The sequence below is a fragment of the Eulemur rufifrons genome, chromosome 19 (assembly GCF_041146395.1).
Source record: "Eulemur rufifrons isolate Redbay chromosome 19, OSU_ERuf_1, whole genome shotgun sequence".
Taxonomy (NCBI): domain Eukaryota; kingdom Metazoa; phylum Chordata; class Mammalia; order Primates; family Lemuridae; genus Eulemur; species Eulemur rufifrons.
In genome coordinates, this window is record NC_091001.1 from 34,265,622 (window position 1) to 34,290,178 (window position 24,557).

At 38.2% G+C, this 24,557-nt stretch overlaps 1 protein-coding gene across 1 annotated transcript in view; it reads right to left on the reverse strand.

The window, feature by feature from the left end:
* GCC2 (GRIP and coiled-coil domain containing 2) overlaps positions 1-9,807 on the reverse strand; it is a 43,094-nt gene extending 33,287 nt beyond the window's left edge. Inside the window, exons 1-4 of the mRNA XM_069494521.1 lie at positions 9,782-9,807; positions 9,364-9,420; positions 8,502-8,586; positions 7,313-7,380 (exon numbers count right to left, since the gene is read on the reverse strand). Coding sequence (XP_069350622.1) covers positions 7,313-7,380; positions 8,502-8,586; positions 9,364-9,420; positions 9,782-9,787 — 216 coding nt within the window. The 5' untranslated portion in view covers positions 9,788-9,807. The remainder of the gene's footprint in view (positions 1-7,312; positions 7,381-8,501; positions 8,587-9,363; positions 9,421-9,781) is intronic.
* Positions 9,808-24,557: the final 14,750 nt, after the last annotated feature.

The window sequence follows — 24,557 nt, forward strand, 5'->3', positions numbered from 1 at the left end:
AAAGCCAAAAGTCAATTCTCTGAAAAAAATCTAACAAAATAGATACGCTCTAGTAAAACTGATCAAAAGACAGAAGTCAGAAACAATATAACTAAAAAGGAAACACATCTACATATAAATCTTAGATTAAAAAGTTAAAGAGAATACTATGAACAATTATTTGTTAATAATATTGAAAATTGAAGTGAAATGGGTAAAAATTCTTAGAAAAATATACTTTTACTGATTCAATAAAAAAATTAAAGTGCATAATACTAAAAACCAAACCAGCAATTAAAAATTGTCCAATAAAAAAACAAGACGAATAGATGGTTTTAAGGTGAGTTCTACCAAATGTTCAAAAACATATTATTCTAATTTCATACAAACTCGTTTAGACAAAACAAAAATCAAGAATAATTCCCCAGTTATTCTACAAAATCAGCATAACTTGAAACCAATGTCCACTTTACAGAAAGGAAAAATCAAAGACCCACTTTTACCACAAATCTAGATGCAAAAATCATAAATAAAACAGTCCACTATCACTATTTCTAAACAACATTGTACTAAAGATCCTACCCACTGAAATAAAGCTTAAAAAAGACACAAGGCATAAAGATTAAAAAAGAAATAATTTTTGTTTGCAGATGATATGACCTTTATACAAAAAATCTAGAAGAATCTATAGGTGATTAGAAACAACTAATAGTTTCACAAAGTAACTAGATATATGATGAATACACAAAAGTCAGTTCCATTTTGGATACTAGTAGCAAACAATTAGAAAACATAAGTAAAAAGAAGCCACCATTTACAACAGTATCAAAGAATACGAAGACTCTAGAAATAACTTTACCTAAAGATGTGTAAAGGCCTTCCACAGGAAACATTATAAAACTTCACAGATTCCATCTAATTCCGATCTATTGCAATGAGATTTTTCATGGAATCTGACAACATGATTCTAAATGTATATTGGAAAGTAAAAGACCAAGTATAGCCAGGATACTTTTGAACAAGAGAACAGAGAGAGGACTTACTCTCCCAGATATCAGAATTTACTATAAAGCTATAGAAAAATAATGAAGACAATATAGTATTGGCAAAAGGACAGACAGAATAACCAGTAGAATAGGAAAAAAAAAAAAGAATCCAGAAACAGACTCAAGCATGTTTTGAACTATAATATTAGATCAGTGGAGAAAGACTATTAATAATTAAGGTTGAAAAACAACAGTTATTGATATTTAAAAAAAACCTTTATACTGTATTAAAAAGAAATCAACTCCGAATGGATTAAGACTTATTTTTTTTTTTTTTTTGAGACAGAGTCTCACTTTGTTGCCCGGGCTAGAGTGCCATGGCGTCAGCCTAGCTCACAGCAACCTCAAACTCCTGGGCTCAAGCGATCCTACTGCCTCAGCCTCCCAAGTAGCTGGGACTACAGGCACGCGCCACCATGCCCAGTTAATTTTTTCTATATATATTTTAGTTGTCCATATAATTTCTTTCTATTTTTAGTAGAGACGGGGTCTCGCTCTTGCTCAGGCTGGTCTCGAACTCCTGACCTTAAGCGATCCACCCACCTCGGCCTCCCAGAGTGCTAGGATTACAGGCGTGAGCCACCGCGCCCGGCCTGGATTAAGACTTAAATGTCAAAAACATAGCTTTAAAATTCTTAGTAAAGAAGATGTTCACCACATATAACCAAGAATATATATAAAAAATATATATACATACACATGTATGTGTATGTGTGTATGTGTATGTATATACGTATGTATGTATGTATGTATAAATTCTACAAACCAATAAGAGCCTCACTGGGCCATTGAGAAAATGACTGTTGGACAGAGAAAGAGTAATTTCAATCAAGACCACAGTGACCTATTTTATATACATTTGACTGGCAAAAATGAAAATGCACAATATCTGGTGCTAGAGAAGACATATAGATCCATAGGATCTCTTGCACATTGCTGGTGGAAGTGTGAATTATTTCAAATACTTTATAAAGTGGTTTGACATTATCTCCTTCATGTAACTTCATGTTACATGTAAGCTGAACCTTCATGTAACTTTTGATACAGCCATTCCACCTATTTACCTATGAGAATCCTTTGCATATTTATAAAGGAGATGCATACAAGAAAGTTCATAGCACTGTACTCCATGGTATAAACCTGGGTATTACCCCAATACCCATCAATAGTGTAGTTCATGAGTAAACTGTTACAGTAATACAATGGCATATTCTATAGCAGTAATGGTAACAGGCAATGATACAGATGAGCTTTAGAAAAATATGAAGTATTAAGTATTAATGTGTTAAAGCCTAATACATTACAAACAATATGATACTCTTTCAGTGAAGTTAAAAACTAAAATAAAAAAATATAAAATGATACTTACAAATGCAATAAGACTTCATAAAAGGAAATAAAAAGGAATGATGAACATGGGACTTAGGGAAATGGTTACCTTGGGTGAGGGAAACTAGAAGGGTGGAATAGGAAGTGGGTGGAGACTACAATGAAAGATGTATATTATCTTTAGATCCTAGCTTTTTGGGGGATCATAGGTGATTACATTGAAAATAATTAAATATGAAGGAAACAGAAACAATGCAAAAGAAGCAGAACTTGAAGACACCATGAATTTTTTTCTTCAGAAAGATAACAGAATGTGTTGAATCTTTAAATAATAATATGAAAAATAATATTCAGATAAAAAGAATGACCTCTTTCAAATTAAATATTTTACACTGATACAGAAATTTCAATACAATGGTGTAAAAATTAAGAGTTGATGACATTTCTTAAACTGGAAAACTGGAATGAAAATACAAATTCTAGATGAATATTCTAGGAAGTTCAGTGGCATACTCTTTAGACTGTCTCCTTCAACCTCTATAATCAACACTTTCTTCCTTGCCTACCTCTTCAATGGACAGTATTGAAGCTAAAACCTTAAACTCCTGATTTCCTAGGTCAGTAGGATGAGAATGCAGGAGGACAGGGATGAAGAGAATCTGTGTCCTGATAGCATCGCTGGGAGATTGCACCAGCCTGAGAACTGCTACCTCCAAACTTCTAATGTGAAATAAATACCACTAATAAAAAAATTTTGTTGTTTAAAAAAACAAAACCAAAACATGTACAAAAATTTAAAGTTCTATATCAAGTAATAGCTATCATTCAAATGTGAGAGTAGAAAAAAGGAACATTTAAATACGAGACAACACAAACATTTACCTCCATGTATCTATTCTTAGGAAGCTACAAAAAGATGAGCTCTATCAAAATGAGATGCTTAACTCAGTAAGTGAATGACGTGACCTACCAAATAGTGGAGACAAAAATAGGAAAGCAGTGTAGAAGTTCATAGAAGTATCACAAAACGCCAAATCCAAGAGATTTGTGCAGCAGATCTAGAGAACATCCAGACCTAATTAGCATAGGAAGACAGAAAGCCTCAGAAGGCAGATGCCCAGAAGAAAATGTAAAAGAGATTATTTGACCTGTTTGATTATTTCGAAAGTAGAAGTGGTGGTGAAAGATAGCTAAATTTTCATCTGCTATAAAAGGAAGTTAATAAATGTCTAAAATTGATAAACCAAGGAATAGCAGTACAAGCATATTTAGAAATACAGAAATAATTTCCAGAAGTTATTTGGTATTATAAGTTATATAGAACTTACTATTATTTTAAAATCATGTGCATATTACTTTGGTTAAAACAATTTTAATTTTAAAATTAGTTGTTTCAATTTATGTATAGTATTACAATATAAACTTCTGATTGGTAAGTAGAAGAAACCTAAATTAAATAATTAATTTTAGGAGATATAGAGAGAGGCTAAATGAAAACAGCTATAAAAACCTTAAAGATTAGGTTTTTAGAATGCACAGAATGGACAATATTTCTTCGGAAATACAAATCTGATTTTAACTTAAAAGAGAAATTATTAAGAGTGACATGTACTAGAAATTCAGGTCTCTTAACATGTAATTTTTGTCTGCCTCTTGCATTTAGAAGCAGCACAAAAGTTGACTGTAATACCATGCACCTCAAATTTTGAGATAGGACACAATGGTTTCTCATTCTTCTTATTAATATTTAAAAGTCAAACATGTCAGGTTGGCAATGAAACTTTAGAGAGAGAACGCTGGAATTCAACAGAGAAGTGACAGAAAACACTTAAAGCAAGAAAAGAGAAGGAAGTGAGGCAGTCTGCTAAGCAGAGACTGGCTGGGGGCTAGGAGCCGGAAGAGACTCCCTAATGTGGGGAATAGGCAAGTGAGAGACCCCAGTGGTTCACATTCCTGCCATGGACGTCTACAGTCCTAGCTACGGAGAGCCCCTTGACCCTTGTGGGCACCAAAACTAACATAGGGAGCTTCCTAGAAACCACATGAAGGCATTCCTCCAAAGAGAGAGCCCACACTGGGTCCCACAAACCCCAGGGGGTTCAACCAAAAAACTTCTGTACAGCAAAAGAAACAATCAACAGAACGAAGAGACTACCTCTTAAATGGGAAAAATTATTTCCCATTTCTACTCATTCAACAGGGAACTAATATCCAGAAAATATGAGGAACTCAACTGAACAATAAAAAAAAAAAAAAAAGAAAGAAATCCCATTTAAAAAATTGACAAAGGACATAAATAGACATTTCTCAAAAGACATACAAATGACCAACAGATACATGAAAAACCGGTCAACATCACTAATCATCAGAGATAACACAAATCAAAACCACAATGAGATACCATCTTACTGCAGTTAGAATTGCTACTATTAAAATGGCAAAAAAATAACAGATGTTAGTAAGGATGTATAGAACATCCTTACTGTCTACCTACACTGTTTGTGGGAATGTAAATTAGTAGAGCCATTATGGAAAACAGTATGGAGATTTCTTAAAAAACTGAAAAGAGAACTACCATATGATCCGGCAATCCCACTACTGGGTATTTATCCAAAGGAGAAGAAATCAATACATCAAAGGGATACATGCACTCCCATGTTTATTGCAGCACTATTCACAACGGCCAAGATATGGAATCAACCTGAGTGCCTATTAACAGATAAATGGATAAAGTGGTACATATACACAATGGAATCCTATATGGCCATGAATAGTATTCATGAAATAAGCCAGGCACAGAAAGTCAAATATTACATGTTATCACTCATATATGGGAGCTAAAAAAGTGGATCACATGAAGGTAGAGAGTGGAATGACAGATAACAGAGACTGGGAAGGGTGTATAGGGAAAGAGGTATGAAGAGAGATCGGTTAAGGTATACAAACATGCAGTTAGATGGAATACATTCTAATGTCTGATAGTAGAGTAAGGTGATTATAATTAACAACAATGTGTTACACTTTTCAAAATGGCTAGGAGACCTGAAATGTACCCAACACATAGAAATGATAAATATTTGGGTTATGGATACCTTAAATAACATGACTTGATCATTACATGTTCTACCCATGTAGTAAGAGTTCACATGTACCCCATAAATATATACAAATATAATATATCCAAAAACAAAAATAACCTGAAAGGTAAAGTTTGCTAGCTTGGAGACAGTTTCTAGTTTTGTCTTTAGGAGCAGTTTTGAGAGAGCGCCTCTGTCAATGAGAATGCATTGATTGGTGACAAGAAGGAAACAGGGCAGATACTTAGATGTTCTTATTCTGAAATGCAATTTTATAAAAAGTGTTTTAAGGGTTTAGAGTTAATTGACAAAAAAAAATCAGGAAAGACTCTGTGGTTCTTTTATAAAATATAAAGGCCCCCTTTTAGTGTGTGTTTATGTATGTATGTATACATGTGTGTATTAAAAATATCCCTCAGAAATAATACATGATAATAATGAGATAATAACGATTATTGAGAACTTATGAGACAGACCCAGTTCTAAGTGCTGTACATGTATTAACTCAATACATCAACCCTACAAATAGTAGGTATTATTATCTCTATTCTACAGACGAAAAAACTGAGTCATAGAGAAAGAAATTAAAAAACTTAATCAAGGTCACATAGGTAATCAGTGGAAAGGCAAGGATTTAAAGACCTGAGTCAGGCAGTTTGGGTGGAGTTAGCACTCTTCCTCAACTAACACATAGTTGTGTATTAGCTATCAACAACTAAGAAAACATATAATAATCAAATATAGAAACAAAACGGTGAACGCAGTAATACTTAAATGAAACCATATATTATGAATTGAAATTGCACTCATTCAAGCTTCATATACTGTTTTAGCAAAATAAAGAACAAAATGCTAGTGTGTGAATATGGATTTAAAGATCCTTTGTAGCAACCCTCTGAGAGTCCTTCAGTGGCCCACTGCTCACAACTTGGGACCCATCTAACGAGAAAATAAGATAACATATAATCAAAGGATATTATGCAACACACTACTGAAGAGCTCCGAGAAACAAAAGAAACTTTAAGGAAGCTTAGGCGAACTGGAGGAATGAAAAAGTATTTTAGTTAGCATTAAGGGAATGGAAATAAGAATAAGCAACTCAGGTTTTTAAAAAGGGAATGAGAAAAGTATTTTGTGATCTGGCAGGAGTCTGTAAGACTAAAAAGAGAAAGAAACACCATTTAGATGTTTATTAAAATATTAATAGGTCAAGTAAGACACAGTGTATTTTACAGCCATACAAATGGAGAGAAAAAGATAAATTGGAGCAATACCTTAAAGCAAATAGGTTTCTAGTGACTAACACATGTACAGGATAAAGGACATGGGAAAGTTAAAGTGACTCTAATGTTAAAAGGCATGAAAAACAGTAGTGCCACTAACCCAAACAGGTGAGAGGATATGGTCGTGTTGAGTTTGAGGAGATGATAAGTGAAATCCGTGAGGAATTTTTTTCCCCAGGCAGCTAGAAATGCAACTGTGTGATCTAGGTCAGTAGTCATGTCTCGGGATGCAGATCTATCTATAGATTATATACAGTATACCTATAAATCACTGAAGTCCTAAGTGTGGCCAGTTTTTCTGAGGGGAGGTGGGGAAGAGCATGACAGAAAACCACCACAATTAGAAAATATGTGAGAGGAAGAGAGAATAATAATTTAAGAAAAGAAAAGGACCTAGAGGTCATTAACCCTCTGGTTTTATGGTGAATCAGACAGGTAAAAAAACAACCAAGGCCAGAAAGGAAGTGATAGAGCAGAAACAGAAAGCCAGAAAGCCTCTAGCAGGCTGGCAATTCTCAAGGAAATTCTATTTGTCATTAGACATTTCCTCTAAGTAAATAAATACAAATTAAAACAATATTCACAACTGTTTCATTACCTTAGTAATATCGTCAGTTCCTCCAGCAACAGGTTTTGATTTGAGTTCTTCAATTTCTTTCTCTAATTCTAAACAATTATAAATGATTCCAGTTCAGAAATGAACAAAATAATTACTGAGAAACTGATAAGTACATTCAAAAAAAAAAAAAAAAAAAACCCCAAAACCTACAAATTAGAATATTTGTAAGAAGCAGATACTTTGAGGAAGTATTAGCTTGACTCACAGAATAATATTACCTTTTCTTTTCCTTTTTATTATGGAAAACTTCAAATAGAAAACTAAAGGGAACAGTATGATTAATCTCTACTGCACTCATTCCTAGGCTTCAGCATTATTACATGGCTAATTTTGTTTTCTCCCAACCAGTAGTCATATTCTTTTTCTCTGCTTTTCTTACCCATCCTGATAACTTTGAAGCATATCCCAGACATCATATTATTTCAGCTGTAAATACTTCTTACTGTATAATCTGAAAGCAACAACTAACCCCATATTAAGCATGTTAATCTAAATATTTCATCAACACATGTCTACATCTTGTGTAGGCATCTTTCCAAATAAATTATTCTCTTTCTTACAAGGTGATCCAACCTCTCAAAACATAATTTGTCCTTTTCTAGTACAAAGTCAGTTTTAACTTTTAGGTTTAGCAGTTAACATTTTGTAAGTCATTGGAAATTCAAGAGCTCACCCGTGTATAATAAAAAAGCAAAGGAAACTGAACAGGGAATCAATCAACTTTATCAGATAAATATACTTCAAATTTCCATGAATGGAAATCTTTCATTACCTAACTTGAGGACTCCTCTTTTTTTAAAATCTCTTTGGGCTTACAACCTTGTGTCTCTAACATTTCAACTGACTCCTCTAGAAAAAAACATTTTACTCCTAAGAATCTAAAATCCTTACGAAGGAAAAAAATGTTTAACAAACTTTTAAAATTGTCCTCCCTTACTTTATTTTAATAACCCAAAGGTAACTGCTGTTTAGAGATGTGGGATAATTAAAAAATCAGACATAATATGGTTAGGATGTTAAGTAATAACAGATTCTACCAAACTGTCTAAAATGTATTAGGAATCACTGGAAAATAAAGGAAACAAGCCAATGCACTATTAAAAAAACTGCTTTTTTAAACCATGATTAAATGAGATTGTGGCCAAGGTGAATATTTTCAATCCAATACCTGTACACCTTGATTTAGCTTTCTGTATTAGCATCATCTGCTTCTTGGCAAACTTGATGAGATCTTCCTTGGGCAATGTTTCCAGCTGAAAGATGTGGTCATGTTACCATCTTGTTATAACTCATGCTTCTAGTATACCACAAAAAAGAAACATAAGGTCTGCCTAAAAATAAAAACATTCTACTGAATATATCTTTATGCCAACCAAATACTGTACTTTGTTCCACATTTAAAAAAAATTAACAAATACAACTTCAACTGAATAATTAATTATTAGGTCTCAGTTTTCTCATCTGTAAAATGAAGATAACAACAGTATCTATCTCATGGTTACCAGGAAGCTTAAATGAAGTAACCTAGCTAGTGCTTAGACAAATGCCTGAAACGTGGAATGCAAACAATAAACCTCAGCAATAAACCACTATCTTTCTGAATCACTGAATGTTAAACTTTGTACAGGGCCATAAGAATTGACTAATTCAACTCTCACAATGTAGGAACTGGAGCCTATAAAACTGTCTCTTGATTTCTACCCTATGTCACTTCTCTTTCCACCACACCACTATATAAACCTTCATAAATTAGACTGCTTTGTTTAGTATTTGAAAAGTTGCAGGATCTCTCAGCAGTGTGAACTAGGAGCAGGAAGTAAACAAAAAGTCAAGTCTTTTCCCTATCAGGAGACTCAAAAAAAGAAAGAAGGAAACAGGAAATAGATGGGTAACTGTGTAAATCAAAATTGAGATCCCTTGGGGTAGGGCTATATTTTTCAAAAATAGGCCACCCTCTTCCTATGCCAAAGTTTTCCAATTCATCACCCTTCCACTCTTCAGGGAGTCTGCTAGTCAAGTATTCTCTTCACCTTAGATTTCCCGGGCCCAGGGGTGGCTGGTGAAGCCACCCCATCTTGAACAGGATCCTGCAAAACAAAACAAAACCCAGGTGTCAGAAGGACTCTTTTCCTATTAATAATTCCAGAGAGAACGCGTGGAACCTAACAGGTATTAACAAAAACCCTTCTGTGGAATGAAGTGGAGGAAAGGCTTCTAAGTGAGAAAGAGAATGAGGGCAGTGACTGTCACTGTGGAAAACCGTACCCACCGGGCTCTAAGGGGACAGGTAATCGCGAGGGACAGAGTTTGCGGAAGGGGAGGCGGGCACTGAGGGCGAGGATGCCGTGCCCTCCCGCGGGGCCCGCTCCCACGTCCCACATCTCGACACGGAAGGCTTGGTGAGTGGGTCCGGCCCCAGCCCCAGCCCGGCCGCCCGCGGCTTGTTACCTCCATCGCCTCGCACCCGCTGCGGTCCCGAGACCCCGCAGCCCGGCCGCCGTCGCGGTAACACTGTAGTCTACCGCCACCTCTGACGTCGCTTCGACTGCGGGTCAAAGGTTGCGCTCTCCGGGGCGGCCCCACCTCCCGCATCTCCATGGCTACGGCCCGGCGGCGCTTCCGCTTCCGACTCTGCGTCCGGGAGGCGGTTCCCCGTACGTGCCCTGCCCTCCCTGCTCAGCCACCGTCCCTGGGCCGGAGCAGTGTGAGCGCTCCACCGCCCTGGGCCCATGGGTTGCAAGCTAGCTTTGAAGCCTGCAACTGCCGTGTATTGTCAGTGGGAACGTGGGCAGATTGCCCCTCCAGGCCTCGGTTTCCACGTCTGTAAAATCTTAGAAGGGTGATGAGAATATTGTATTGGAGGACAGGTCTCCCCAAAAAGGTGTCTACCAGTCTCCTCCCTAAACATCTATTTCTCTTTGACAGTATGTAGCGCCTCTGCTGTTTGGCTGAGATTGGTTCTGGGGTGGTGTATGATCTAAGATGTACATACATACAGTCAGGAGGTTCGGAATTCTGTTAAATATTTTGGTTCAGTGATAATGTTTTCTCTTTCTTTGGATATGATTGAAGAAACATACAGCCCTAATTGCTGTTGGCAGACATTTGGCACTACAGTAGAAGGCAGCCTGAGGATTAAATTGATAAGCGGGAGGAGGCAGAGCCCGGGCAGCTGCAGAGGAATGAAACTGGAGTCCTGATCAGTGATCAGTGAGTCAATAAATTCCTTTTATTAAGTGAGCCAGTTAGCATTGGGGTTTGCTGTTATTGTAAAGCATGCACATATTTTGGGAGGAAGAGTTTTACAACTTGAAAAAAAATTCTCTCTGTAAAGAGATGGCTTGAGAAAATGTCCATAAATCTGGACATTGTGCAATGTTGTAAAATGGATAACTTTCCTACTGGACTAGAAAAACAATCTTGGACAACTTTTTAGAAAAGTAACTCTTGAAAGCCAACCAAAATTGTAATGTTTTTATGGCCCCAAGTACTATTAAAGAAGAGTGGATAAATGATTTGGCAGATAGTATTGGAAAAATTCAAGACTTTGAGCAGTGTTAGAGAAAAAGAGGATTTTCTGGTGTCTCATCTCCATCAAGTACATTACCTGTATATAGTGGGCACTCTATGAATACTTAATTGAATCAATTAATTAATGTAGAAAAGAACTTAAGATCACTAGTTAATTTTTTTCCAGATTTTGAGTAAGCTTAGAGTGGAAGCTTCAGGGATATTTGTTCTATCTGTTGATATAAAGGACATTATAGCATTTTTTCCCTTTCAGTATAGAATTCAGTCAAGGATCAAGTATTGCATTTAATTGTCATATCTCTTCAGGCCCCTTTAATCTGAAGCATTTCAATTAACATTTTTGAAGACTATAGTTCTCCTCACCTTTTATTTTATTTTTTCAATTAACATATAGTAAAATGGACTTACTGGCATGCAGTTCTTTGAATTTTAATACATATATAGACTCTTACAACCACCAGCACAATCAGGTTACAGAAAAGCTCTATTATGTCCCAAATCCCCCACACTAGTCCATTATAGCCACACTCTCCTTTCATATCTAATTTCTGGAAACCATGATCTATTCTTCATCACTATAGTTTGGTCTTATCATGAGTATCACATAAATTAAAGTTTTAACGGAAAAAAACAAACTCTGTAAAATAATTTAAAGAGGTTTATTCTGAGCCAAATAAGAGTGACCATGGCCTGGAACTGCACAATCTCAGGGGTGCCTGAGAAAGTGTGTCTGCAGTGGTTGGGTTACAGTTTGGTTTTATACATTCATGGAGACAGGAATTACATATAAAATCATAAATCAATATGTGGAAAGTATACATTGGTTCAGCTGAAAAGGCAGGACATCTCAAAGTAGGGGGACCCTACAGGTTATAAGTGGATTCAGAGATTCTTTGCTTTGCAATTGGTTAAGGAAATGAAGCTTTGTGTGAAGCTTAGAATTAGAAGAAAGGAATGCTTGAGTTAAGATAAGGAGATCTACTATCTGTCATGTGATGCTATACCAGAGTCAGATTGGAAAGTAAGCCACATTATTACCAGGCTAATAAAAAAAAATATTTAATGAGATTTTACGGTTTGTAAGGACTGACTTAATCTTTGCCTTGCATGGCCTTAAGTCCTGTTTGTAATTTAGTATTTTATTGTCAGGAAGAATCTGTTTTGTCATTTTTGTGATCTCTATTTTAACATTAATGCTGTTGAGTCTAAACTCTAAATGGGAGAGAGCATAAGGAGGTGTGTCTTGGCCGGGCGCTGTGGCTCACGCCTGTAATCCTAGCACTCTGGGAGGCCGAGGTGGGTGGATCGTTTGAGCTCAGGAGTTCGAGACCAGCCTGAGCAAGAGCGAGACCCCATCTCTACTAAAAATAGAAAGAAATTATATGGACAGCTAAAAATATATACACAGAAAAAATTAGCCGGGCATGGTGGTGCATGCCTGTAGTCCCAGCTACTCGGGAGGCTGAGACAGGAGGATCCCTTGAGCTCAGGAGTCTGAGGTTGCTGTGAGCTAGGCTGACGCCATGGCACTCACTCTAGCCTGGGCAACAGAGTGAGACTCTGTCTCAAAAAAAAAAAAAAAAAAAAAAAAAGAGGTGTGTCTTATCTCCCTTCCCTTCATGGCTGAGAACTCAGTTTTAAGGTTTTTCTGGGGTTCCCTTGGCCAAGAGGTGGTACGTTCAGTCAGTGTGGGCAGGGGCTTGGGATTTTATTTTTAGTTTACAGAAACATACGGTACTAACCTTTTGAGACTGGCTTCTTTCAGTCAGCACAATGCCTTCGTGATTCATCCCAGGTGTTGCATTTATTAATAATTTGTTCCTTTTCATTGCTAAGTAATATTCATTGTATGAATGTATCACAATTTTTTTTTTTTTTGAGATGGAGTCTCGCTCTGTCACCTGGGCTAGAGTGCCTTGCATCAGCCTAGCTCACTGCAACCTCAAACTTCTGAGCTCAAGTGATTCTCCTGCCTCAGCCTCCTGAGTAGCTGGGATTACCGGTGTGCACCACCATGCCCGGCTAATTTTTCTATTTTTAGTGGAGATGGGGTCTCACTGTTGCTGAGGCTGGTCTCGAACTCCTGACCTCAAGCGATCCTCCTGCCTGAGCCTCCCAAAATGCTAGGATTACAGGCATGAGCCACTGTGGCTGACCAGTATCACAATTTCTTTATCCATTCACCAACTGTAAGATATTTGCATTTGTTTTAAATTTTGTGTGATTATGAATAGAGCCACTATAAACATTAATGTACAGGTTTTTGTGCAAACGTAAGTTTTTATTTCTCTGGGGTAAATACCTAGGAGTGGGATTTGCTAAGTTCTATAGTAAGTATATGTTTAACTTTTTAAGAGACTACCAGACTGTTCATCCTGATTATTACTCAGAATACCACTGAGAGGAGATGATCTAATTCTGGGGACAGCTGTATTTGGTGACCAACTGATTGAGTAAGGGGCACAGACCATGAGAAGAGGGAAGCAATCAAAAACCTTTTTGAGTTGGTTTTTAAGGACCCTTTCCAATGCTTAACAATTCCAGGTGCCTATGGATAGCAGGGAGTATGAAAGGTTCATTGGATACTTTGACTATCAACCCATTGTTGAGCAGCTTTGCAATAAAATCTGTACCCTGGTCAGGTATCAAATTGTCCAACAAACCAGACACATGACACATATTAATATTAGTTTCAGGGCAACAAAAGTGTGATTGTAGTTAGCTGATTGGATGAATTGACATCACTATAACCTTAGAAAGTGTCAATGATCATAAGGCACCACCGGTAGCCAGAGAGAGGTCAAAGGTCCAATGTAGTCAGTCTGCCAGTTTAAAGCTTATGATCCAGAACAACTTTGGGTAGGAGCCACAATCTGCCATGCAGCGACAGCCTCTGCAGAGAAATAGTGTCCTTTACTTTGGGCTTTGTCTGCTGTGGTGGATGTTGTCATGTCTCATGTGATGATGGATCTAGGCAGCAATAAATTAGCAACCAGGGCAGTGCAGGCTCAATTAGCAGCTTGATTCTGGTCTGTCTCATCAGACATTGGGCCCTTCCTGTGGGCATCTACAGGAGAACCCCTGAAAGTTTAATCAGGAGCTGTAATTTGTTTCCACAGTTCACAGCCCTATAGAGGGGTATCTTTAATCTGCCAGTCTGTAGTTTTCAAAGAGGTAGACCAATGGCTAAGCCCTTGGCAGTAGCCCAAGAGTCAGTAAACATGAAGCAAAGTTCATTAAGGGAGTATTGGCCAGATCTCTGATAAGGGCCTTGAGTTCTTTCCTTTGAGTGGAGGTACCACGTCGATTTTTGGTTCTGCAGAGCTGGCACTGAGATTGAAAAGCTATTGCAGTTCCATAGAAACCACAAAGTTTCAGCTTAGCCAAGCCAGGCTCAGGATTTAGGGGAATCTTTGTGAATTGAAGGCCCCATTGAGCCAGTGCAATGGCTCATATGGCTGAGTGGGGTAAAATTTTCCCAAGATATATATAGCTGCCACTTTTCAACATAAAGTCCAGGGCCAGTAGAGCCAGGCCAGCTGTGTTCTTGAATATGCATTTTCATTTGACAAGCAAGGTTTTGTGGGTCTTCTCGCATTGTTAGTCATATAGTCTGAACAGAGCCACCCATGAATGGGAGTATCAGGTCAGAGATTCACAGGGCCTACGAGGGTTAGGCATTCAATTTGACCAGAGCTCTGAGGTGAGCTAAAAGCTGCTTTTCAAGAGGGATGCACCTGGTAGCCATGCTAGGGAAGCAATGCGTCTAAAACCCAAGGGAATATTTCCAGATGGAGGCTGCTTGCCTTCATGACAACAAAATTAACTGAGAGAATAGAGGAGGAGAGAGGGATCAGTGGCATAGAAGGAGACAGTGGCTTCATATCAGAAGACAGGCATTATATTATATTCCATTGTGTTTTGAGTAGAGTGGTGACTACTTGGGGCTCAACCAAATTTATATTTAGTGTTTATGAGCCACCAAAAGTTCTGTACCCCTATTGAGAACACCATTTATTTCAGCGGTATAACATCCTTGAAAAGATAGTCCAGATAAAAAAATGAGTTTCTCTGCTTGAAAGATGTACAGAAATGCCAAATTGTCTTGTATCCTGTGACCTTGCTGAACTCACTTATTAGTTGTGGGAGGTTTTTTTTTTTTAGTATAGTTTTTTCCGTGGATTTTTTATGTAGACAGTTGTTATCTAAGGAGAGGAACAGTTTTATTTCTTCTTTTCCAATATATATGCCTTTTATTTATTTATTTCCTTATAGCATAGGCTAAGACTTTTAATACTATGTTAAATAGAAGTATGAGAGTGTACATTCTTGGCCTTGATCTGATTCAAGGGGAAAAGCATTCAGTCTTTGACTATGGAGTATAATGTTAGCTGTAGGTTTTGTGTGATGTCCTTTATCAAGCCTCTGCATCTGCAATGAAAAAAGCCCTCTGCTTTTATAACACCAGTATATCTTTATTATGAAAATTAAATTAGGGTCTGGTGAAATAAAAAAATATGATTTGCCTCAGTCCACTACATTTCTGAAAATTCCCCTATTCTTTTTGTATCTCCTTTGTATCACTAAATGGCCAACTTTTTTTACTTTGTATACCCTCAGATGACATTCTAATTACATGTAAGTCTTTAAATGTGGCCCCAAAAGACATGGTCTTGTTTATTATGGCCCCTGTTCCACTGGGGTAACATGGCCAAGGAGATGGCCACATGCTTTTCTCTATCTGTCCATCTATCCATCCATCCGTCTCTCTCTCTCTCTCTCTCTCTCCACCTTCCCAAATATATATATACTCACTCATTTATATTCATCTTCTATCTTCAATAATTGTCAACTTGTAGCCAATCTTGTTTTACCTCTATGCACATCTATTATTCTCCCGAATTTTCCTACATTATTTTGAAATAAATCCAAGACATCATGTCATTTTATATTTATAAATATTTCTGAATGTATCTCTAAAAGACAAAGACACTTTTAAAAAAGTAGAACAATACCACTATCATACAAATAACAGTAAATTCTTAATATCATCATGTATCTAATTAGTATTCACATTTGCCAGATTTTCTTAACAAAATATTCTTTTAGAGCTTGATTGTTTGATTTAGGATTTTAAGTAAAGCCCATACATTGCAACTGGATTTATATCTCTTTAGTCTTTTTTAATCTGAAGTTTCTCCCTCTATCTTTTTTTATTCCTTGCTGTTATTAAAGAAGCTGAGTCATTTGTCCTGAAGACTTTCTTACAATTGGATTTTGCTGATTGTATCTCCATGGTCTCATTTACCATGCCCCTTTTCCTATAAATTACTTGTTAAATTTAAAGGCTTGATGAGACTCTCATTTGTGTGTGTGCGTGTGTGTGTGTGTGTGTGTGTGTGTGAAGAATACTTCAGAGGTGATGATGTAATTCCATCAGGAGGTGTTTAAAATTTGTTGTATTACAAGGTGAGCAATAACTGATGATCAATGCCTGGATCCATTAATTCATCAGGAGTTGCAAAATGGTGATTTTCTGATTCTTTATTCTTTATTAATTTATTAGCTGAGATACTTCTCTAGGGAGAAACTTCCCCTCATTAATAATTTTGTTACTCTGAGGATCAGTGTTTGACTGTCACTTTACTTACTAGTTTTCAAAGCAATGAATTTCAAAGCGATTCTCCAAAAGTGACCTAGGTTTTTTTTTTTTTTTTAATCATTCAACATTCATAGGGTTAGAAATATTTGATGAATGTCAGTCCATTTCAGCTCTTATCCTTCCCAGTGTTCAGATTGTTACATTCTTGGCTTATGGGAAGGAGCCTCTTCAATTTGGCTCTAGAGTTGGCCATGTCCTTTTATATAGACCTTCGGTGTTTAACTCTCAAGATTGGATGATACCGTAGAAGTCAGCTGCTTTAATCTCCCTTCTCTTCCATTGAAGCTCATTTCTTCTTGCCATTCAAAGAGTCCCTGAAATTACATATTACAGCTACTTTTCTTGTACTAATTGAGATGATCTGTGGATATTGTTCCAACACAACGATCATTCCTAGGTAACTTGAGAATATTTTTATGCTTTTTTTGCTTTAACTTGACAATTCAAATATAGCAATGAAACTATGCATACACACACACACACACACACACACACACACATCACTAGGCTGGACTGGAAAGCTATTCGGTATGTCATCCCATTCTTTTTCAACTCCTCTAATCTCCCAGTCCATTCAAATTTTGTTCTTCATACTTGAGGGTAAAACAGCATCATCTCTAAAAGTTAAAAAAAGAGTTGTTGAGTTTTTTTTTAACCCCTTAACTTTCCTGACTCACTGTTTCTGGGATGAAAGGAATACAATGAATGCTTTGATTTTATGAGCTTTCTTGGTGGGCTGAGGGGCATACACAGTGAAGTTAGAGTAAACAGCAGGGTGTGTGTGTGTATGTGTGTGTGTGTATAACATACATATTATGCATAAATGTATATATATAAATATACATACACATAATCCCAAAGTGTACACTGCTTTTAATGGCCCAAATTACTTTAATGCCATGGCAAAATAGTTCCTCAAGTTATGAGAAACTTATGATAGATTCCTATTTTAATTAATAACTTGAAGAAATCACTTGCAATAAAATGGTGGGTTCACCAGATACTGTACTCATTCCAATCCCGTAAAAATTTCTCAGAGAAACACAGTAAGAAATAATTACATTCCAGGAATGCAGCTACATGAATAGCTACAAAAGAATTGATGTTCTCACAGTAGAAACTTTCTCACACTTGAAACCGAAGGAATCTTTCTTTTCTTCCCTTGGATCTTCCTCCCCTCACCCAGTCCTCCATTGCATTGTGTTGGGAACACCGTCCTGAGTTGCAGTGGCAGGTGGGGTATAAGTGAGTATTTTTCTGGGGGTCCCCAGGAGGAGGAAAGCCAGGGTACCCCTAACCCTCAGGTCACCAGCAACCCCCTGCACAGCTCCAGCTCACTACCATCTGCCTTCCTGGCTGTCATAGTATGGGGATTTTATTCTGTGAGATGATGGAGGCAGGCATAATGTTCTTGACCACCTGAGAGCCTCTGCTATTGTTCCTCTTAAGGAAAAAAATTGTTTATTTCTTACCTCACTAGTTACAGTGAGTGTTGAAATCCCCTAAATATATTTATCATATTTTATACTTTAGGCAAATTAGTGAATATTTATGAAGTGATTGTGAGCACTCTGAGATCTTCTCATATCCTTCAACTTATAGCAAAGACGTTTTTAGATTTTAGAAAAAAACCTCTTCTTTATATTTCACATTTTCTGGACAACAGATTAGCTCACATTTTTAAGATCTATATTACCTTAATGAGCCTAACCGTGACTTGTTTAATGAATATGTTTCCTTCCAATTGCAAAAGTAACACAGGTTCATTGTAGAACATCTGGAAAATATAGGAAAATCTCAAAAAAAGACAATAAAAATCACCTTGAACACGTTATGAAAATAGAAAATAGGAACAATGTGTTCATCAGTAATATATGTTGTGCTGGGCACATTGTATACCAGATGCAGACTGCTTTATGTTAACCAGCACTACTCACATAATTTGAGGACGTTGCCAGGCCTTGCCTAAGTATCTTCTTTACAGCTTGGCATGGTGCCACCATTCCATTTTCTCCAGAAGAGTCTTATTAAAATGCATCTGCTACTTAGGGCCCAGAGAGACACCTGATCTTTTTTTGTTAGTATGCTAAAGAGTTTTGTTTAAAAAAAAAAAAAATCAGTCCTTGGTTTTTAGAGCTTCAGTTATAACTCTTAAGGTAAGCATGGAAAAAGTACATCACAAATTGTATTGATATGGCTAAAACCCACATCATATATTTTAATTTACTTTTAATATAGTTACTACTTAAAAGTGAATATAATTCTTCTGATCTAACCTCTTGCCCCTTACTGTACAGGGTAAGAAACTGAGTTTAAGGTACTTGTTAAAGACTACAAAATGGTTAGGGGCAGAGCCAGTACCAGTACCTGAGGATTCCTGACCCTCAGTGCCATGCCTTCTCCTCTATGACACAAAAATATTAGCTGCATGGTGTTATACTGTAGAGTCACAGGAACATGCTCTAGCCAGCCTGCATTATATTTTAATTTATTAAGTAAATTTTTATAACACTTTTGAAATATCCATGATCCTTAGGTGTTCACACTGGTGAATTCTAGTTTCTACTTGAGACTTTCTGCATTTAGCATATGAGGTTATATAATTATTTTATTAGTTTCCCAGGGCTTCTTTAACAAAGTACCACACCGCAGACAGGGTGGCTTAAACAACAAAAGTGTATCATTTCATAGTTTTGGAGGCTAGAGGTCCGAAGGTGTTGGCAGGGTTGGCTCCTTCTGAGGCTGTGAGGGACGGATCTCTCCCTGGCCTCATTCCTCACTCCCTGTGCAGTTTTGCCAGAAATACCAGTGAAGCCATGTTGTGTCATGTCAGGAGACATATGCAATATGGCTCATTATTGCTGATGTTAACTGTGACCATTTGGTTAAGGTAGTGTCTACCAGCTTTCTTCACTATAAAGTTACTTTTTTCCCCCTTTGTGTGTGTGCGTGTGTGTGTGTGTGTGTGTGTGCGTGCGCGCGCGCGCGTGAGAGAGAGAGAGAGAGAGAGAGAAAGAGAGACAGAGAGAGAGACAGGCTCTCACTCTGTCACCCAGTGGCATCATCATAGCTCACTGCAACCTCAAAACTCCTGGGCTCCAGTGATCCTCCCACCTCAGCCTTCCAAGTAGCTGAGACTACAGGCACGTGCCACGACGCCTGGCTAAATTTTAAATTTTTTGTAGAGATGGGGTCTTGCTCTATTGCCCAGGCTGATCTCAAACTCTTGGCCTCAAGTGACCCTCAAGTGCTGGGATTACAGGCATGAGCTACCACACCCAGCCTTCCTTTGTACTTAATAAGTATCTTGTGGGAGATGCTTTGACACTACATAGATATCCTGTGTCTCATTAAACTTTCATCCACTAGTTTTAGCACCTCCTGACAATTCTTGCCTGAAACACTTGTTATTCTTATGGTGAGTTTCTGATTTCATCATTCTTCCTACATTTATTAGTCGTTCTACTGCAGCAAAGAGCTTTCCGTCTCCCCTGTTTATTTATTTATTTATTTATTTATAATACTATGAGTTCATGGATTCTTATTTTATTCTATGAGTTATAATTTATTATTAATGCTATTTATTTCAATGTTTGAATTGTACCAGATTTGACCAGTGGGAGACCTTTCAAGCTTCCATGTCCTTTTTACATGACCCCATCATTGTTAGATCCTTTTCTCATTTTCTGGCATAATAAGATAGTCTAGGTTAACCTTATACTTTCCATGCCCCAGTCCTGGAATCAACCATTTCTTTGAGGAGCTCTGGTTCCTTTAATGGAGTATGGTATTTAAAAAACCAGGAGCTGGGGAAACAGTGTGCTCACTGCTACTGGGTGTCATTGCTTCTAGTCCCTCTCAGCCTAGAAGAGGAAGAACTAGGGAATATATGTATGTATGTATATATGTGTATGTATAAGTATACACACATTGTGGTACACAGAAAAATGGTTCCCTATGTCCTAACCCTGGAACCTGTGAATATGTTACCTTACATTCAAAAGGAACTTTGCAGATGAGGTTAAGGATTTTGAAGTTGGAAAATTATCCTGGCTTATGTGGTGGGCCTGGTTGTAGTCACAGCATCCTTATAAGAGGAAGGGAAGAAGTCAGAGAGAAGAGAAGATGCTAACTTTGAAGAGAGAGGCAGAGGGCTACAAGCTAAGGAATGTAGGGGACCTCTAGAAGCTGGAAAAGATGAGGAAACAGATTCTTCTCTGAAGTCCCCAGACGGTACTGCCAAACTCCTTGATTTTAGACTACTGACCTCCAGAACTGTAAAAGAATAAATTTGTGTTGTTTTAAACCACTGTTTGTGGTAATGTGTTACAGCAGCAATAGGGAACTAATACAGAAGTAGAAAATATATGTATATGTGTGTATTTGTATGTGTTTGTGTATATAGGTCTACACACACACACACTGGTATCTATTATTTGTGTAGTAAAAACTATGAGTTTATACTGATACCTAAAATTCCATTTTAACACCATAGGGATTATTCTAGCCCCCCCACTGTGAGAGGAAAAAAAACAAAGGCTTTTTTTTCCTGTTCTCTTACTCCACAACAACAATCAACACAGAAGACTTCTGTGACCAAATATGTGTGTGTTTTTCCCCACAGGCTAAGCAGCAGACACCAGCTAGGTGTCCTGTAATTCAAGTCATTTCTGACACTATTTACTTGGAGATAGCCTCAGATCCCACAGGTTGAGGGCACTGTCCCATGATTGTCCCCTCCTTCAGATGCCAGTCGCAACTCTGGGCCTTTGGAACTTCTGACAGATTGGCTCCAAATTGGGGTTCCCATAACCCCTTCTTTGGGTTTGATTAATTTGCTAGAGCAGCTCACAAAACTCAGGGAAACATTTACCTACATTTACCCGTTTATTACAAAGGATATTTTAAAGGATTGGGCGAGGTCTGGAAGTTGCCCTGAGCACAGGAGCTTCTGTCCCTGTGCAGTTGGGGTGTGCCACCCTCCTGGCGTGTGGGTGAGCTCTTGTTCACCTGCCTGGAAGCTCTCTGAACCCTGTCCTCTTGGGCTTTTTATGGACATCCCATTGGATAGGCATGACTGAAGCATGGACAACTGTGTCAAAATGCGAGTGGACGTAAAGGGTATGATTCAATGCTAATAGACTGGGGAAATGCAGCTTGTCCTGTCTGTGCAGATTCTTCTTGGTCTCTCTATGCAGCGTTCCTTCCTCTAGGGAATAGGGCAGGGCCCTCTCTGGAATGAGGGTCTTGTGACCCACAGGCAGATTCGAGTTCTCCCTTGGCAGGTGATAGGAGGGCAGGAGACGGTTAGAGAGAAAGAGAAAAAGAGAGAGATTCTGTTTATTGTAACTAGGGCTATGGGTCTCACAGTACTACACCTCTTATAAGACATGTGCCTTTGCTCTTTATTGTTTTTTTAAAGAATGTATGGTGGGCCGGGCAGGTGGCTCACGCCTGTAACCCTAGCCCTCTGGGAGGCCGAGGTGGGTGGATCGTTCAAGATCAGGAGTTCGAGACCAGCCTGAGCAAGAGCGAGACTCTGTCTCTACTAAAAAAATAGAAAGAAATTATATGGACCACTAAAAATATATATAGAAAAAATTAGCCAGGCATGGTGGCGCATGCCTGTAGTTCCAGCTACTTGGGAGGCTGAGGCAGGAGGATTGCTTGAGCCCAGGAGTTTGAGGTTGCTGTGAGCTAGGCTGATATCATGGCACTCTAGCCTGGGCAACAGAGTGAGACTGTGTCTCAAAGAAAAAAAAAATGTATGGTGAACAGCTTTAAAAGAGAGATAATGTCTCTTTCTGAAGAAAAGGCCAGGCATACTTACTGGCCATTATAAAAAATTAAGGCTCTTTAAGTTCAGGGGATCCTCATTTATAATATGACCCACTGCTAAGAATTAATTTTCTTATTGCCTGTGGGAATTGGGGTTGAGGGAAATGTTACTCTGGTTACTACTGTAAGTATTAATTTAAAAAAGTCCTTTGTCTTTGAGCCAGGAGTCCGGTGTCTTCCACCAACGTATATGAAACCGTGTCAGGATTACTTAGCTAGTAAGTGGGATAAAATCTCAAACCTTCAGTTCTTGACATGTGCATTCCAATCCTTCCTGCTTCGTCTGTACTCAGCCCCTGATGCAGCCATCAGTATCATGCAGACTTCAGACACCTCTGCATGGGTACAGCTTGACAACTTGTTGCCAGACCTGTGCTGCTATACCTCTTACTTCCTGGATTAGGGCTTCTCCAAAATGCTCTTGCTCCAGGAACCTGCTCATCATGTGTTCTAGGCATGCACAGCTGGGAAGTGTTTGAAAGTTAAAGCCCGTGCAACCATTGCTGACCCATGCTAAGAATGGCATTTTCATGTACTAAACTAGCAAAGACTGGGGCTGGGGGAAGAGCAGGAATTTTGTTTGGTAGTTAACTAATTGTGCTAGTTACTGTTGGAAGATCCAAAGATGAGTAGAATATAGTCTCCTCCCTCAAGAAACAGTAAGGAAAATAGGACACATTAAAAAATATTAGTAATTGTATAGGATATTTTGTATGTGCCATTCAAATCCAAATGGAGAGGCCAAGAAGACAGTGGATATATGTCTCAAGTTTGGGGGATATCTAGACCCTTCCTGGAAAATAGGTTGTGGGTACTTGTATACTTTGATTTCAATAAAGTGGGAGCAAGGTGATCTGCTTTGAGTAAATTCGAGCCTTGAAATGAGTGGAAAATATTTAAAACAGTTGCTGTGAAAAGTTTGAAAGAGAATTGATAGGTGAGGAATGAAAGGACTGCAAAGAGGCAAGTTTCCAACTGAAATTAGATAGAAGACAGTCATGGGCCTAACAGCATAATTTTTAACAAGTCTTAATAGCTGGAAGGTGATGGGGGTGGGTACTGTGCAATTTTATAGTCTCACAAAGTGGCCTCAGCGAATGATAAAGGCCTGAGTCCAGCGTGGTGATCAAGGCACCTTTGGAATGACAAACCACAGAACCCAGGTTAGGGAAAGAAGCCAAATGGAGATGAGGATAGGGAAAGAAAGAGGGATCGATACAGTTGAGATCCAAAGAAGGCAAAGAGGGTTTTGTTAGGAGTGTGGGAATAATAAATTTTGAAAATAAGGACACTGTGATCCCAGACGAGAAAGCTCAGAATTCAGAATATTGGGGTGAGGTATTTCTGAGTGATTAGGAGTCGATAGGGTGCTGAATTTCAGGGCTGATGAAGGTCACTGCAGTTGAGGAGGTTGCATATCTGTGAGGTCAGGGTGTTAGATGGGTCATTAGTGTGCACCAGAAGCATCTATCCTGCGGGTGCAGCAAAGAGGAATGTGGTGAGGCAGAGGAACAGTGTGGACATCTGCAGATGACAAAGGCAGGTTGCAGACATCGTCAGTTGTCTGCTTCTTATCTCTACCTCTTTTCCTTGCTAAGAGACCCCCAACCTTGTTCAGGATTAGGGTACCCAGAGCTCAGGCTCATGAATGGTCTAATCCTTAAAACTAGGGTGGCCTGGTTCTGGGGGATGAGATGTAAGAGGAAGTCTGTTTGGGGAGGGTTTCTGGAAAATATTTTGCTTTTTTGTTGGAGAGTATAAATGGGGCTGGTGTCTCCTTTTTGCCCTAGAGCTATGGCAGCCATCTCTTGATCATGAGGAGAAGGCCAAGAAAATCACAGAGACGCTAGCCTTGGTATCAACTTGTTATCTACTTATTTCCAGATGTCCCATCAGGGAGAAAGATAAAATCTATTTGTTTTGGCCACTGTTAGGTGCTAGTGCTACTTGCAGCTCAAAACAATATTTACTGATACAACTGACATATAATATTAACAATTTTTAGATTCCTTAATTCACTGTTGGACAATGTATTAGTTTGCTAGGAAGGACTGCCATAACTAAATACCACAGACTGAGTAGCTTAAACAACAGAAATTTATTTTCTCACAAAAGTCTGAGATCAAGGTATCAACAGGGTTAGTTTCTTCTGAGGCCGCTCTCTTTGGCTTGTAGATGGCTGGCTGTCTTCTC